The 17317-nt window shown below is 61.5% G+C and overlaps 3 protein-coding genes across 3 annotated transcripts; 1 reads left to right on the top strand and 2 right to left on the bottom strand.

Annotated features, from left to right (window-relative positions):
* Positions 1-4343: 4343 nt before the first annotated feature.
* Positions 4344-7648, bottom strand: CHLRE_03g157800v5 (uncharacterized protein). The gene is made up of 7 exons (XM_001697391.2): positions 7424-7648; positions 7254-7353; positions 6920-6985; positions 6712-6759; positions 6456-6549; positions 6035-6120; positions 4344-5688 (listed from the first exon to the last, which is right to left on the bottom strand). Exons 1-7 carry the CDS (start codon positions 7579-7581, stop codon positions 5491-5493), a joined length of 750 nt encoding a protein of 249 aa, XP_001697443.1. The 5' UTR covers positions 7582-7648; the 3' UTR covers positions 4344-5490.
* An 84-nt stretch (positions 7649-7732) lies between these two features.
* On the bottom strand, positions 7733-9358 carry CHLRE_03g157850v5 (uncharacterized protein). The gene has a single exon (XM_043060637.1). The coding sequence runs from the start codon at positions 9244-9246 to the stop codon at positions 9016-9018; it is 231 nt and encodes a 76-aa protein (XP_042925766.1). The 5' UTR covers positions 9247-9358; the 3' UTR covers positions 7733-9015.
* A 1040-nt stretch (positions 9359-10398) lies between these two features.
* Positions 10399-17310, top strand: CHLRE_03g157900v5 (uncharacterized protein). Its single transcript, XM_043060638.1, has 15 exons — positions 10399-10634; positions 10784-10849; positions 10948-11197; positions 11335-11531; positions 11694-12876; positions 13012-13124; positions 13245-13449; positions 13543-13654; positions 13773-14068; positions 14187-14291; positions 14704-14828; positions 14935-15106; positions 15280-15411; positions 15558-16079; positions 16284-17310. Exons 1-15 carry the CDS (start codon positions 10495-10497, stop codon positions 16461-16463), a joined length of 3798 nt encoding a protein of 1265 aa, XP_042925767.1. The 5' UTR covers positions 10399-10494; the 3' UTR covers positions 16464-17310.
* Positions 17311-17317: the final 7 nt, after the last annotated feature.

The following is a 17317-nucleotide window of genomic DNA, read 5'->3' on the forward strand; positions in this document are numbered from 1 at the left end:
ACCGTAGTTGGTCCGTACAGACAGTCATTGAAGTGCGGATACCAAACGTCTGATCTCTCTGGTGATTACTACGTATCTATTCAGTCATCAAGGGAATTCACCCTCAGCGTGATGCAGCATCCATGATAAATGCGACTGCATCTCGGCCTGAAGGCTGGTGGCTATAACGTTGGTGGCGTTGCATTGGGGTGCGGAGCTAGAGTGGATGGAAAGCGGCCATGGAGGCTGGTCATGAGTGATGTGTGGCACTCACGATGACGGCACACATAAGAAGGTGCATGGAGTTGCAGTAGGGTGACATTGCAGGGGCCGGCCGCAGCAACGCCTCCATCTGATGGGGGCCGTCTTCAGTTTCGCGCGGTGACTGCATGACTTAGTGTGTGCACGTAATGAGTGGGGAAGCGGCAGTGAGAGGTAGGGGCTTCGTGTTCACAACTGAGCAAGTCTGCAGTCTGTGTCACACTCTGTCAATGAGCAGTTTCCGTTGTGGCTGCTGTTCTGGCGCATGGCAGACTTCTAGATGTATGTCGGTGGGCATGTTCTCCTAAGGCGTGTTTGGCAAGGTTTGGCGCTGCTCACGCTGATCGCTTAGCATATGGACTTGTGACTTTGCGTGCGCATAGGTTTTGGCATAGCGGTGCCTTATGAGCCGCTTGTTTTGTGATGCTGCGTCTGGTGTGGCTATGGCGGGCATTCAGCTTAGCTTCGACACGCCTGCGCAGCTGTAAGTTGGGTCGGCAGCCGAGCAGGGGGGCGGTTCCCTGTGCCGAAGACAGTGTTTACACTGTCCCCATCTTGTAACCCGCACTCATATGGACCCTTCGTTGGCGACGGTAACGTTCGTGTGTGCCAGCTGTACCGGATGCCTGTGCCAGGTGAGCCCTGTCCCACCCACTTTGTGACAGTTGTTGGGATGGATTGTCGGGATAGTTGTCGAGACGCTGTGCTGCGCTCTTCGCTATCCACCACCCGTAAGCAAGATGCTAGGACTGGTGCTTGGGCCCATCCGCCGGCCAAAACACAAACTTAGCGTCGCGCCCAGGCCAGCCACCGCGCCTGCAGCACCTGAAAGCAACCAAAGCGGGCGTTCTCGGACCAAGGCGCCCTCGCGCCCATGCACCCATGCAATGGTGCACTGTGCCACTTCGCACGCCTTCCTGGATTGGGAACTTGCCGGTGCTCACTTGTGCGCTGGCGCAGCCCATGTTCTCTTTCGGTGCGCAGGCCGCTTGCGTGCCGGACTCCGACTGAGCCGCGCTCAGCCATACAACCTCAGCCATACAACCTGAGCTCAGCCATACAACGTGAGCAGCCCTGTGTAACGAGCATCGTTGCATATGAGTATGTACGGCGGGGTTTGCCCCTCGCCCCCTGTGTAACGGCTCACGGGTTTGGCACGGTCCCGGAGTCCGTACTCTGGTCCTCATATTTAAGTTATTGCGAGTCATACCGGGATACCTTTATCCCACCGATACCGGTTCTTACACCCTGCGACCGACCCAGCATCCGTGCCTTCCTCTCGCGGCTGTTAGAGGTGCTTGAATGCTGCAGGGTATGTTGTGCTGCGTCGGCGGTGCTGGCGTCCCAGTATGCGGATGATTGCACGCCGTTTCTAGAGGGGTTTCAGGCGGTGCCGGGGTTCCTGGCGGACATGGATGTGTTTCGGCGGGCGTCTGGACAACGGTTAAACATTACTAAAGTTGAACTGATGGTGATGGGGACGGTCGGCGGTGCTGGCGCCCTGCCGGCCGGCGTGGCTGGCCCGCCCCTGCCCCCTGGCTGGCGTGTGGTGCCGGCGGCCAAGTCACTAGGGGTGCATTAATACGGGGATTGGGGCGCACTTACCCCGCCAGTTACGTTTGAGGCCGTGTTAGGGGTGCTGAGCAAAATCGCGCGCATTCCCGTGTCCATGTTTGGTCGGGCGGCCGCGGCGTCGGCTTATGCTTTGGGCAAGGTCCTGTATCATTTGGAATTTGCGGGTCTTCCCCAACTGTACGTTGTTGACCGCCTGCTAGCCAGGGTAGCGGCGGTGGTGAACCGGCGGCTGTCGCCGGCCCAGTTTGATGCCAACCCCCAGGCACGCCCGCCTGGCCTCTCCATTGAACTTATGCGACTGCCTCCGGCGGCGGGGGGGGCGGGCCTGTTACCGCTGGTGCCGCATGTGAAAGCGCGGCAAGCCGGCCTCGCGGTCCGGTGTGTGTTGGGTGTGTGTGGTCTGCTGCCGTACGTGCCCCCGTGGACCCGGGTCGCAGCGGCGTGGCTGCGCCAGGTGCACCCGGCGGCAACGCCCCTGCGCTTGTTGGTGCGGGGGGCCGCGGACCGTGTGCTAAATAAGCCGCTCACCCCGGCGGGCAAGCCGTTTGCGCGCCTGCTGAAAGCCATGACTGAATTGCCCGCGGTGACTCTTGTGGCGCCGCCCGAGCCGGGCGCGTGGGTGAGTCATGTGCCGTTGTGGGCTAACCCGGCGCTGTGTGAGGACGGCCGCACGTGAGAAGTGGCTTTCGCGGATTTGTTCGCTCTGCCGGGACTGGCGTGTGTGGGCCAGCTGGTTGCAGCGCATGACGGCCTGAACGAACTGCGGCAGGCATGTACACGCCCTTGGGCGTGGGGCTCCCGATTTGGTGAAGCGTGTGCGGAAATGTATGTGACTGCTGTGTGGCGGCGGGTGCTGCACTGGAGTACGCGGGCGCGCCTGCCGTCGCCCCTGCCGGGGCCGGCGTCGCCTCAAGAGGCGGCCGACCGGATTGCGGCGGCGGTGGCCTTTCTCCCCGCTGGCTGGGCTGCCGCCGCGCGTGCCGCCCAGCTGGCTCGGGGGCTTGCCGCCGCGCTGCCGCTCCCGGCGGCCGACATCGTGAGTGCTACGGCGGAGTCGGTGCAACAGGTGGTGCGGGGGCGTGGCTGGTTGCAGTGCGGGGGGCCGCCCATCCTGCTCACTGCCTACACGGTGAAGGCGGGGACCATGCTACAAATGGCTCCACAGTTCGCCGCCCTGAAGGCTAAGCATTTGCAATATGTGTGCGACGCGGGTGTGTCGGGGGTAGGGGCTGCGCTGGCGGCGGGGGCCTTCGTGTACACCTTGGCCCGCTTGTGGTCGCTGAAATGGGAGAATCATCATAAGGAAGCACTGTGGCGTGTGGCCGCCAACGCTTGCTGGGCGTTTCCACGGCATGCTAGCGAGCGGGCGCGAGGCGTTGCTGTTGACCCGTGTTGGGCGTGTGGGGTTGACATGCAGGATGGGGACCGGCGTCACTGGTTTTGGGACTGTACTGTTGCGCTGTCCCTGCGGGAAACCATGGGGATGGCTATGGGTTTCATGCCAGAGGATGCTCTAAGTGCCTTCTCTCGTGAGGAGTTGTGGTTAGTGCGCCCGCCTGCGGGGCTTGCGCCACCTGTGTGGGATGTGGTGTGTCTCGCTGCTATGTCTGCCCTGGACTTTGGTCGGCAGCGTATGGTTATATATGGCCGGGCTGGCGACGCGAGCGAAGCTGCCGTCGGCCCGGGTGCTGAGCATTGGAATTGCTGTCGTAGCTGACTTCTGGGGTCATCTTCAGACGTTTGTGACTTTGGGTATCAGGCCAAAGGGTTGGGACACTGTGCCGTCTGCGCATCCTTTCATCTCTCGGGCTGTTGGTGATGGCATGGTATTGCGCTTGCCGTATGACGCTGATTCCCCGCCTCCCTCACCGCGAGAGGTTGTGGGTGGTTGCGGGCTTGGTGTGTGGGCAGGACGCACGTGTGGGCGACCGTTCTAGTGCCTGGACGCTTGCGCCCTGGTTAGTGCGTGCGCTGTGCGTGTGTGCTGCGGCCTGGACGATTCCCGGCACTCCGGTGCCTAGGCTTGTGGCGTTGAGGCACAGCGGTGGGTCTCTGGCGGGTTGAGGCTTGGCTAGGACTCACTGTGCGCGGAGTCACACGGACTTCGACCGCGGGAGGGTTTGCAGCAATAAAGTCGGGGTTGGTGGAGTCAAGTTGGGCCCTGATAGCATGTGATGGCTCGGCGTCTTCGGGTGCTGGGACTGTCCCCTATGTAACATTCGCATTCATCTATGCGCAACAACAGTGATCAATCTTAACACTGCATCGACCGTCAGACCTATCCGCATCCAGTTTCACGCCAGTTTCCGCCGCTTGGCCATGCTCTCGCCTGTGCTCTCGGCGGTGTGCTTCTTGCCCTTCCTGTTGGTGTTGCCCTTGCCCGCAAGCTGCCCCTGCGCCCCGCCCGTGCGTGCCCCCTAGCGCCTGTCGTGCGCTCCAGCGAGTCCCACCGCGCTGGAGACCAACTGCCAAGCGTGTGAAACCGTGTGCGCCCAGAGGCAGCTTATGGAATAGGGGCAGCCCCATGCGTCTCTCTGAGTTTACACGCAGCGCACACACCGACACACGCAGCTTCCCCAACGGCACGCGCGCGATTGCGCACTCCCACTCACGCGCCGCGCTAACCGCTTGCCTCCGCCGTGCTCCACCGTGCCCTGCCGCAGCTTCCCACAAGCGTGCGCGCTCAACTGCTCATTCCCACTCGCACGCCTGCCGACTAGCGTCAACTGCCCGTGTGCGTCACTACAGTCAGGTAGCTGGGCAACCGTACAACTACCTGCTCACACTCGCGCAGCTGCCACGATATGCACGGTCACACGCCAGGTCAGGTCGTGACATATTGCCTTTCGCCTTCGCTCAGCCGTCAAGCACTAGTGCAGCAGGCAGCAGGCCAACCAGACAGCAAGGAAAACCTCTCAACACCCTTGCCGCTGCAGCTGACTGCCCGCTACGCCAGCCGTGAAAAAACGTGCATGAACAACTTCTGGCTCCTGAGCGCAGCCAGACGTTGCGCAGTATGGTACCACAGCATGAATTCATGATGGCAACCTTCATTTTCACAACGTCTACTCAAATGATCAAATGAACCTGCGCATGCGCATGCTAGGTGCGCACAGTGTCGCCAAACTCACACGACAGTGCAGTGCACACGTGTGGCTCGCTCGACCTGGGGCCATTATTCTCAACTTGCCCACGCAGGCTCAAAGCAAAATAAGAACACCGCCTCAATCTGTTCTGCTGTACGGTGAATCAAATCCGGATCCCAAAGCCCAGCTTCGCAACCCTAGACCCTCCACTCCTCCGGGCACTCCTGCAGGTAATTGCCTGTACCGCGAGGTTTAGCTCGCATGCCCTGGCAAAGCTGTCAACCCTTATGATGTGGCGCTACCGTCCAGGTACCAACGCCTTGTGTAACTGCTGGGACGCCAAGTATCAATTGTCTGCATCTCTCAGTGCAGGCTTACGCCCTGGAAGCGCTTGCTCCTCTCATCTCCATGCCCATGCCTTCTCCCTTTGGAGTTCGGACCATTGCATTCCCACCTCCTTCTTGCGCGTTGCGCTGCACAGCTCTATAACTGTGCAGCTCGTCGCCCTGAGCCGCCTTCGACGCCCAAGCCGGCGCCGCTGCCCCCACAAGTGCCGTTCCCAGCACCCCACCCGCCCACATCATCATCCCTATCCCACCACAGTCGGCGTGTCGGCCAGCGGATGCAACTCCTCCTCCGACTCGGTGGACGCCAGCCGCGCGCGCCGCGCCGCCTCTGCGGCCTCCTCCGGGTGCAGCTCCGGGTGCGCGATGAGGTCGGGGAACTCCGCCAGCCCCGGCGCGGGCTCCAGGCTGCAGAAGGCGGCGCTGTAGGTCTCCACGGCATCCTGACGGAGCAGCAGGAGTAGCAGGTGCAGCAGGAGCAGCAGCAGACGCACGGCGAGTGGCGAGCAAGGTTGGCAGACGTTGACGCATTCGAGGTAGGGATTCAGAGGGGTTCGTGCCAACGTATCGGCGTATGGTAGTCGCAGGCGTGAAGTGGTGCGTAGCCGTGCGCGATATGCATTGCATGCAACGCAAAGCCCAGCCCTCTTTCGTGCATACTGTTTCACTACCCAGCGCCCAATGCGCGTATTTCCCGGCAATATACCCACCGGTAACGTCTCCCCCACGCATACCGCGTCTAAACCCATCAGTACCGTCTCCCCGCCACCACCACCGCCCCCGCCCCACCTTGAACAGCTGCAACTTGCTGATGGTGGCGCTGAAGGCCGCCACACGGCCCTCCGCACCGCGGTAGAAGTGGAAGTACGGCAGCACTGCGTCGTGCACACATACACGCACGTCAGCCGACGCGGTACTGGCTAGATGTTTTGGAGCTTGGGTTCGAGGCTTAGTGAAATTAATGTAAATGCGAGATATGCGAGATATGTGAGCGACGGTGTGCTGCAAGCGTCCAGCAAGCGATGAGTTGGCGCGCTCAGAGGATCCCGGGTCACAGCGAGCTGCAATACATACGTTCTGGGTTGCAAACTGTATCATACCATATGGGTCTTGGTGATGCAGGTACATGGACCCGGGGGAGCAGACACGCACGTCCTGCTAATTACCCGTACAGAGCCCCAAGCCCACCGAGCACGTGCTGCCTGCTCACCCTTGACGCTCAGGGTGCGGCACGCGTCACGGTTGTCGTCAAAGTTCACTTTGAGGAAGAGCACGTCCGGGTTCTCAGCCATGATTTTGCAGATCTGCAGGGCGTTTGTATGACTGGTGTCATATGCGCTCACACGTCCTGCACTCCGTGGCGTAACGTGCCGTCTGGCGAAAGCAGGGTCTCTGGCACGCTGTGCGCGTGCGTGTGTGACCGTGTGCCGCAATGCCATCCGCACACGGTATGGATTGCCGCCTACCTTGGGGAATAGCGCGCGGCAGGCGTTGCACCACTGGGCGTAGAACTCCTGCCAACGCATGCATCCCGCGCAAAGACGTTGACAACCGCATGGCGTATCAGATAAGGCCAACCACGGAAAATAGGCCAGGCGCAGAGGGCTCTTGTCCCAAAGTATGCATTGTGCAGGGGTGCCTGTCCAAACTGAAGCGACACGCCCGGTAACGCACCACAATGACGAGGCGGTCTCCGGCATCCGACAGAGCGTCAACCAGCTCCTGAATTGAGTTGATGTCCTGCGTGTGTGGCACGGGACAGGAAACTGAACAGCAGCTACAGCCCGGCGGCACGGCGTGCGTTCGTTCACAGGGTCTTAACACGAACCCCACAAGGTCCCTTCTTTCAGCAGAACTGCACCGCAGCGTTGAGTAGAAACCCCCGGTCCTACTGCGTGCCAGTGCGTGAGGCTTTTCGGAGTCGCCAGGCTGCGGGTTGCTCGGCCCATCCTGATTCGTCACACCTGACCGCCCAACCCGCGACAAGGTTTTGAGCAGCCACACCTACCCGCATGTTTGGGGGGTTGTCCTTCTTCCACCATTCCCCAGTGCTACGCCCTGCTTGGCAAACGACCCCGTTGGCGCGCCCGAGGCCTGATGTCGAGCGCCTGTGCAGATCCACATAAACAGGGCATGATGAGGACATATACGCAATCAAAAGAACGATTGTGGTATTACCGTGCAGTCAGCAGCGCTCCCGCCGCGCAGATGGTTGTCCGGAATGGCTTCAGCGCCACTGACCGCAGCGATAAAAGGCTGCCAGGAATAGAACGCAATGACTGCTTAGTCTCAAAAACTAACGACCTTGAACCGGCACGATTTAGTATGCTGGCCATCCTGGAAGCCCGCGCTTTAGGCTATCGTTCTTCAATCCTTCCTGTTGCTGGTTAATGACTACTGTTGGGAGAATGGCTGACCCAATTTGCGTTGACCGAGTATTCGTGTGTGCGCTAGCCCATCAGCGCGAGGGTCGCATGCCACGATGAAGGTGACTCAGACTCAGAGCCCCTTGCTCCTCCCTTTTCCGTTCCCTGAGTTCCCGAATCCGATCAGGTTTGGGTCTACTCCTGATAGTAGATACGTCGCAACTCCTTTCATCAAGTATGAGGGCATGCACAGACCTTCAACTTCGAGCGCATCAGCACCTTGGTCAGGGCACGCATCCCACCTGGCAGTCCCCTTCGGACACTGCAGCACGAGCAAAGACCACCCGCTACTACAAGTTTCTCATTCGCCTTCTTGTTTGAAATTTGCCCGCCTTCGACATTGCCGTGACTTTGGCGTACACCAACTAGAGCGTGGCACAGCACTGACCCATGTGCCACTTGGCATGTCTCCGCAGCCGCTTTTCTGTGCACAGCACAGCTCCAATCCCACATCGCCTCAACACATCAATCTCATCTCTTTTACCCAAGACATAGCCTCAGAAGAGACGGAGATGTATCTGACAACCCCGAACCCTCACCCCCATAAATGTACCTTCGCGCACACGGTTGTCTCCTTGTGTCCCGCTCTCGAGGCGTTGGGTCCGTATATGCAGCTACACACACGCTGCACGTCACATGAAAGGCTCAAGCTTGACTCACGCTCCACACATCACGTCAAATGAGTTTGCCCACTTGTTCGAAATGTTGTCCGGTCCGGTTCTTCTGGGCAGTCATGCCTGCGTGTGAATCAGCCTACCCAACATGCTCCTGGGCTGACGCAGCAGCACGGCGGCTCTGCCGCGCCAGATACACGCAAAACAGCCTATTTCCATGCACGACTCATGATGTGCCCATGCACATGGCTCTAGGTTCATTACAATATAGTACAGCAAGGACATACACACACACACACACACACACACACACACACACACACACACACACACACACACACACACACACACACACACACACACACACACACACACTTCGCCAGAACTTTCGAGGGTTTGCTTATACAGACGATGCAGGTGCATACGGGCATGGGGCACGGGGAGGACTTTTGGCAGCCTGTCACAGGCGAGAAGGCATGTGCTACAATGCGCCGACATACCCCCTCCATTACGTCAACATCCTGTGCGCCCTTGAGTTATTTGAACCAGTGCCCACTCGTGATGCCCATCCCCAAGCACACCAGTTTCCATCCCCTGGAGAGTACGCCTGTGCGTGCCGCTGCCTCCATACCATAGAAGCCCCACCTCTCTGACCTCGGTAAGCAAGTCTCCTGGTAGCCATCCTCACCACGCGGAAGGCCGTTAGTGCCACTCCCTGGTCCGGTGATGCTCATTGGTCGCGAGCCGCGTCCTCGTCGGCACGCACAGCTTCCCGAGGCCGGACAATTGTCCCTAGCTCCATCTCCACGGGCATTGAGTTCGTTTTCCTGTGCTTGGTTGCCTTCTCTGCGTGACCATTTTCTGCTGCAGGTGCGGGCGTTTGCGTGGCAGCAGGGGCTTCTGCGGGCTGCTTCTTGGTAAACCAGTTGGATAGCTTCCAAGAAGTTCCTGGAGCGCTCATTTTATAGTGCAAAGGCCAGAGAACCTTGAAGAGTCACGCGGTCTGCTACAGTGTACAAAACAGCAAGCAAGGCGACTTTGTTTTGGATGTGCCTACAGTATGTCTTAACCGGCTACCGGCTAATTATATTAGCCGGTTGCAAATACATGGTATATGCGCGCTCCCATCCCGGCACACATGGTTTCCCTCGCTCGTCGACCCCCCCCCCCCCCACACACACACACACACACACGCACACACACATACGCACGCACGCACATACGCACGCACGCACGCACACACTCCTGCACTTACCTTCCTGCGAGTATCAGCTGTTAAAATCTTTATGTTTAAGCACATCTCTTGACTACCGTATCCCTAGCACGTGACTGAGGCCCTCCTTGCCCGCGCTGCGCGAACTTTGCCATGGCGAAGCCCCGTCAAGCCCCCCCCCCTCGCTCCGCGTCTTTGCGTTTTCCGCACTTCAGCCCTTGCTAGTGGCAGCCGGTGCAAAGCGCATAGCATGCCGCGTCTGACAGGCCTGCCAAGCTACTACACGACTGAGTCTCGTGCATGGAGGGGCGGGACGTCATACGTGGGGCTGGGCAAGGGTAGCGACTACAGCTGATGTGTGGAGTGGCATACAGCTGTTGCGCGGGCTACCGTGCCCTTCGCCTGCCTTTATCCCGCGCGCCCATCGCTCCATCGCCGTGGAACTTGCTGCCTTGCTGGGCTATTGGAGCAGAGGCGCAGCTTGCGCAACTGGACAAACTGCCCGCACCGCTGAAACGCATGAAGCCAGGCGCTGTGCCTTGGCGTAACCCTGCCACGATGCGGACGGTGATTTGCATTTGGCTGCGTGCCCTGACTTGCGCCATCTTGCGCTGCCCACAAGGCTAAGGGACGCCAACACGGCAACTGCGGCTGGTCCAGGGGGGGGGGGGGTACGAACAATAGTTCCAGAGGACACCCCCCAGACACCCCGGTTGGGATGTACCGAAATCGGTCTGGTACCCGCAGCAGAAAAAATGCGTTTGCCGACCTCTGGACTCATCCAGCTTACCGCAGAGCCGCCCGCCACCCCCGCCCCCCGCGCCCCTGCTTCCCCCAAGCCCAACCCCCTCCATTCCATACAGGATCCGCGCATTCGACTCTGCGCCCCTTGCTGGCGCCCTTACTCGCTAGTCGCTACATTAGCGCTGGCTACAATTTGCTTACAACGAACCTGTGCCTAGTAACCGTATGCGTGAATGACAGTTTGAAGCTGCCATGGATTTTCGACGCTCATACGCGGGCCCAGCAAGGGCAGGCAATGACTTCTTCTCTCACCTAAATAGCAAGGATACCAAGAAAGATGACAGGCAGGAGCGCGACAATGGCTCAGGAGGTCCAACAAAGGGGGTCGCCAGGTGCGAGCAGCTCTCCTGATAGCGCCTCCTGGCAGCCCGGCGTGATGCACAAACGCTGAAACATATGCATGGGTATCCTATTCCGCCTGCGATGTGTTGCGCGGATGTGAGTTAGGCTGTGCCATTTACCCCCGTTGGCGGATTCGCAGGCCCACGCAGTCCTCGATGGCGAAGAACAGTGTGGACATGCAGCGCAGAGGCTCTTTCTCAGCAAGGTATGACCGCTTGGACGCGACAGGAATCGGTGTTGAGTGGCACGGCCGTGCACGCAGTCGAACTGGGTTAACCCGCACTCGCGCCATACCCCACACAGGCAAAGTGGCCGCTTTAACCCTCTGAGCCAAAGCGTGGATGTCGGACCTGCCCTGCGTGCTTCCGGCTTAGTGAGCGGCATTCCCCGCCAGCCTGCCCAGCCGGCCGGCCCTGCTACGCCTCCCCCCGCAACAGTTGCTGCTGCGGCAGCAGACGCGGCCGTCCGTGATGCCCAGGTCAAAATCAATGACCTGTACACAGCTGCCCAAAACCGCGAAGTCGCCCTACAACAGAAACACAAGCAGCTGGAGGTGCGTCTTGCCTACTGATTGCGATAAGGCTTTTTCAACCGCTCCACGTCTAAACGGGTTAGTCGGCATTCTGCACACGCTGATTGTCCATGCGGGATCCCATCTGGCACGTGTGCTCTTCTAACCACATGATTCAGGCGGCCGTGAGCACTGCCAACGTCCGTGTGTCGGAGCTCACCCGGACGCTGCAGCAAGTCAACGGTGCGCTGGACGCGGAGCGCGAGCGGGCGGAGAAGCTAAGGGCGGAGCGTGACGAACAGACTGCAGAACTGGAGGTGGCGAAAGCCAAAGTGGCGGAGCTGGAGGCCTCGGGCAACGTTGCCGCCAGCAGCAGGTACGATGCACTCTGCAACATAATGCTGTGCTTGCGGCATGTGCACCAGCGTGTATCAGTGCCAGGTGGAGCTCGGTGGCTTGGTCTGTTTTCCATGAACATCCATGGCACCCTGACGCCCCTTGCTATGCTTTCCTTGCGCACCCACCGCATGCTCCGCAGCGAGGTGTACAAGGCCGTTATGGCTCGTGCAATGGAGACCACTGTGACTGCTATCGGTAGCGCACAAGAGATGGGCGCTGTGGCGCAGGAACGTGAGACAGCGCTGTGCGGGCAGCTGGAGACGTGCTTGGTGCGCATCAGGGACATGGAGGAGCTGGCGCGCGCGGCGCGGGCGCGGGAGTCTGACCTGCGTGCCACGCGTGACCGCACCGTCGAGGAGCTTAAGTCTGCGCATCAGGAGGCGGCGGAGCTGCGGCGCCAGCTGGCCGCAACCGACGAGGAGCTGGCCACCGCCCGCAACCAGCTCAACGCCGCGCACCAGGAGCTGAAGGCCGCGCGTGCGGCAGCTGCCATGGAGTCGGAGGCGCTGCGCCGGGAGCTGGGCGCAGCGCGCAGTGACGCCGCGGCGGCGGTGTCGCAGCTGACTGTCACGCGAGTTGAGCTAGCAGAGGTGAACGCACAGGCCACCAACCAAGCCTGCCAGGCCGCTGCCGATCTTGAGGCCCTGCGGTGCGAGCTGGACGCATCGCGTGCCGACGCTACGACGTTGGAGTCGCAGCTAACCGCCACGCGTGCGGAGCTGGTAGCCGCGAATGCGCAGGCAAGCAACCAGGCGCGCCAGGCCGCCGCTGATATCCAGTCTTTGCGACTTCAGCTGGACGCATCGCGGATTGATGCTGCGGCGGTCGACTCGCAGTTCACCGCCACACGCACGGAGTTGGCCACGACGCGCAAGGAGCTGAGCGACACGCGCAAAGAGCTGGAGGGCGCAAGCGCCCAGGCCGCCAGCCAGGCGCGTCAGGCGGTTGCCGAGAATGAGGCCCTGCAGCGTAACCTGGACGCAGCCGCCGAGCAGCTGCACTCTACGCGCAAGGAGCTGGACAGTGCCACAGGCCGTGCCGGCGAGCTGGATCGCAAGCTGGGCGCCGTGCAGAAGGAGCTGGCGGCTGAGCAGGGGCGCGTGGCTGACCTGCAGCTGCAGCTGGGCGAGGCGCAGGAGGAGCTGGAGCAGGCACAAAGCAAGGTGGCAGCGGCGGAGAGCCAGCTGAAGCAGCAGCTGACGGTGGCGCGCGAGGAGGCGGCGGCGTCGGCTGCCGGTCTGGAGGCGGCGCGCGTGGCGCAGCGGCAGCTCAGCGAGGAGATGGAGGAGATGGTGGGCAAACTGTGCGCCGGCGAGGACAAGGTAAGGCGCACCTACCAACATTCAGGGGGAGTTTGCGGTATGGATGCTGGCTACATGGGGTTTCGTTTCAAGCTTTTGGTGCTTGTGCAAACCCAGCGCACTCCTTACTCATTCCGCCCGTTCTCATCACCGCAGCTGGGCGCACTGATTGAGGAGCTGATGGCACCGATGGCCAGCGTCAGCGGTGTGGCCGACATGCCGCCCTCGTACGAGGCAGCCGTGGCCCGCGCCACTGCGCTCAAGAACAGGTGAGGCGTCAGTTTAAGCCTTGTCTACGTCTGTCACCGCCTTCGTTTGAAGTGGATGCTATAAGTCGCAAGCGAGCGCTTTGCCACTATATCATTTGAACACGGCCCCGCTGCCAACAGGGTCGCGGACCTGGAGCGTCAGCTGCAAGAGCAGGGCTCCGACATGCTGCACCTGCGCGCCCGCGTCATGGAGTACCAGGAGCGCATGCGTCGCGTGGAGTGCAGCCTGTCACGCGGCGGCGCTGCCAGTGGTGGCGGCGCAGCCCCGGCACACGGCGCGGAGCCTGACGCCGCCGTGATGGACGATGATGCGCTGGTGGCACAGGTGAGGCCCCTGCGCTTTTAACACGTTGCAGTGCAGCGCTTCTCTTTACCTCTAGTTGCCTTAGGCCTCTTGTTTGTCACCCTGTTTCGTTAGGTGTCGGAGCTGGCCGAGGAGCGCGAGACGCTGTCCACCGACAACCTGACGCTGGCGGCAGAGAACGAGGAGCAAAAGGCACAAATCGCCAAGCTCAGCGCAGAGAGCGCAGGTGTGCCGACGTGGGGCACAGGCCAGAAGCGGCTGGTTTGCTGGAACAATGCACTGCCGCCGCCCGAACCCGCTGTTCAGACCCTGAGTAGCCCCCGGTCCCTGCTTGTCCATGGCAGACCTGCGCGAGAAGCTGCAGGAGCTGCTGCTGGAGGCCGCTGTCTTCACCGCCGCCTCGCACCGGGCCTCCGCCGCGTCGGAGGAGGCCTCGCGCCTGCAGCAGCTCAGCGACGAGCTGCAGGCGGCCGTGGCGGACTGGCGCCGCCAGGCGGAGGCTGCCCGCGCGGAGCTCGCGGAGGAGCGGGCCCGGGCGGACGCAGCTGAGGAGCAGGAGCGGACGGCGGCCCGGACCCACCAGGCCGCGGTGGAGCGCATGGAGGCGATGGAGGCTGAGGCCGCTGGCCATGACATCCGGGTGTGTGTTGCACTGGACATGGATGTGGGTCATCAGGTGCAGAGGGTTCAGGCTGCCCTTGTTTTTGGCTCGCTGCCAGCATCTACTGATGACCTGTCATCCTCTGCTGCCCAACCAGGTCCAGGAGCTGCAGGCGGAGGCGTCGCAGCTGCGTCACCGGGTGGCGGAGCTGGAGGGCCAGGTTGCGGCGGGCCAGAAGGCCAGCAAGGAGGCAAAGGACCAGGTGCGCATAACGCATGTTCCAGCAGAGACGAATTTCCGGAATGTGCATCTTATGGCAGTTAACTTTGGCAGCGGATATGGCCTGACACTCGCGTACTGGTCGGCAGCGCATATGGCTAGTTACGAGGGGAGGCCGCTTCGGCGGCCGATAGCCCCCATACACCCCGCTAACTGACACCAAGTGTCGTATCGCAAGCGCATTGGGCGAAGGCGGTCCCGTGTGACCGCTCCGTGCTGGTGGTGCGCGGCGCCTGGACTGCGGGACGGGGGGGCCGAGGGGCCCGCGAACCCTGAAAAGCCGCGGATGCTGTACAGAAGCGCTACATATTCCCCAAGCGCCTCCCCAGCTCCGCTCCTGTGTGAACTTGGGCTTGAAATGATAGAACTCCCAACACATGCCACGTGCCGTGTAGCTGGGCGCAATGCACGCCAACGAGTCGGCGCTGCTGGAGCGCATCCAGACCGCGGAGGCGACTCGCCAGCAGCTGCTGCGCCAGATTGATGAGGGCAACAGCGCAGTGGCGGCCGCCAAGCAGAAGTGAGCGCTGGCGGGAAGGCGTCGCTAATGTACCTGCAGTGTAGCTGTCCTGGGCGGGCGGGCGGACAGCAGCTAATTCGTGCCCTTCTATGCAATGCTTTGGCAGGATGGAAGAGGCGCTGGCTGCGGCGGCGGAAGCCGGCGAGCTGCGCACACGGCTGGCAGCGCTGACGGAGGAGGCCGACCGGCAGGCGCAGGCGGCATCTGCGGCTGCGGCACGTGTGTCAGCGCTGCAGTCCGAGCTGCAGGATGTGCGTGAGCAGCTGCGAGATAGCAACGTAAGTATGCTGGGCGTCCAGGACCGGGGGCAGCGTGTTGTGGAAGAGCACAGAGCGCATGGGTGCAGAAGGTCAAAGGCGGCTGTTAGGGCCGCAATAATTTGGGGACCCTGTTGCCAATGCGTTTTTCCAACTTTGCTTTGCGCGTGTGTGCGACGCACGGCCCTGCGCAGGACCGCGCTACTCAGGAGCGGGCGCTGCATGAGCGCCGCGAGCAGCAGCTGGCAGCCCTGCGCGAGAAGGAGCGCGCCGCGGAGGAGGAGAAGCGCCAGGTGGCGTCTGAGCTGCGCGTGATGAAGGTGCAGGTGGGCTCCTGGCCGTCGGAGTGGGTCCGAAGGTGCATCTGAGCCAGGGGCGCGCACCTGTGCAAATGCAGCATAGGGTTCATTGCTGCGCCTCGCATTGCTGTGACGCACCTCCAGCAAAATAGCCTTGCCTCTGCCAATTGCAGGTGGCGGAGAACAACCGCCTGCGTGAGCGCGTCGACGAGCTGCAGGCGGCCCTTGCCCTCAGCGCTGCGCCGCGCCCCGGCGCTGACGCCTACTGCCAGGCCGGCTCCGGTGGCGGCCTCAGCACCGCCCACATTCAAGGCTACATGCCGCTGGAGGAGCCAGCCCCGCCCATGCCTTCCGCCGCGCCTGCCCTGCTGCCCACGGTGCACCACCCCGGCGCCGTCATGGCGGCGACTTCGCTGGCCAGCTGGCCCGGCCACGTGCCCGGCGTGGCCGGCGCCAGCCTCACACTTGGCCGTGCCGCGACCGGCTACGGCCCCTCTGACAACCTGCTGCGCTCCTACAACGCCATCCCGGAGGCCGACCCCACGCCGGAGGAGCTGCTGGAAGTGGAGGAGGGGGGGCGGGGGTGGCGTGGTGGCGGCGGCTTCCGGCCGCTGCGCTTCATGTTCGGGCTGGTGCTGAAGGGCACGCTGGTGGCGGGCGGCATGGCGGCGGGCATTGCACTGGGAAACCCCAAGGTGAAAAGGGATGGTGTGTGTGCGTGCGTGGCTGCTGCGTTCCTGGGGTTCCAGCCCCCGAGGGCATGCGCATCGGTTGCTTCTTGCATTGGTAGTCGCCGGTTACTGCTGGCGTTGGATATGGCGACGCGAAAGAATGTCGGTACACGTACTTGCATGCCCTTAATACACTGACCCTCCTGGTCTGGCCGGCTGACTTGGCAGGCGCTGGAGGCGATGATGAGCCTGCGCGATGGTGGCGAGGCGCGTGAAAGGCGCCGCGCTTTTGCGGCCGCCGCCGCCGCCTCTGGCCCCGTGGTGATAGTCGAGGGCGTGCCGCTGCCGGCGACACCGTCAACGGCGGCCGGTATGACCCCGTTGCCCTCCATGTCCGCGGCCATGTAGGCTGCCGCACCCAGCCGCACCAGTAGGCTGCTGTCGGGTCCAAGGAATCTGCAGAGTTGCACCAGCATAAGCTATTGGGGGGGGCCACGTTGGCTGGCGGTCGTCAGTGGCATATATCGGCGTAACCTGGTATGTCGCACCATTATGGTCTGCAGGTCGGTTTGTGATCAGTCAAAGTATTCATTATGCGTGATCGGTGTACACGCCCTGGTTTCAGTACTCAGGATTTAAGCAGGGGGCGTCCACAACTTGACGCAAGTCTGCAGGATTAATGACGTGGAGAGAATCATGAATGGATGAAGAGCCGCCACGGTTCACTTATTCGATAGGCCGGTAAGCGCATAGCCCTAATGCACCATGGGGGCATGTCGCACCCGTGGAGGGCGCTGGCAGGGCCGGAATGTCACTGACAGATCGGCTCTGCGAGAGCGGCTTGCCCAGATGATTTGGCATCCATGGCTACGCCATGCAGAAATGCCTGCGCTACTACACACAATAGTGTACGATGTAGGTCTACGTGGATGAGTGAGGCCACTCCAAAAACAGGCGACAACGCAAGTCCTGAGTCGAACAACCCTTCAGGCAGCAGGCCGTCAACATCGCCTTACGTCCGTAGACACAGGCGGCTTTCGGCTTTGCGGCTTGACTTAGCACTTCAGCTACTCCGTCTTTACACATCCCACACTGCCACTCATAGAGCTACAAACCGCTGGCCATGTAATAGACTGGGGAGACTCTGACAGCATCCGGCAGTTTCGCAAGGCGCATTGCGACACTGCACACCTGACTAATGATGCATGGTCATGCCGGGTGCACAGCGGATGAATGCTTGTATCGCCTAATGCAAGGCCACC

The sequence above is a fragment of the Chlamydomonas reinhardtii genome, chromosome 3, assembly GCF_000002595.2.
Source record: "Chlamydomonas reinhardtii strain CC-503 cw92 mt+ chromosome 3, whole genome shotgun sequence".
NCBI classification, from domain to species: Eukaryota; Viridiplantae; Chlorophyta; class Chlorophyceae; order Chlamydomonadales; family Chlamydomonadaceae; genus Chlamydomonas; species Chlamydomonas reinhardtii.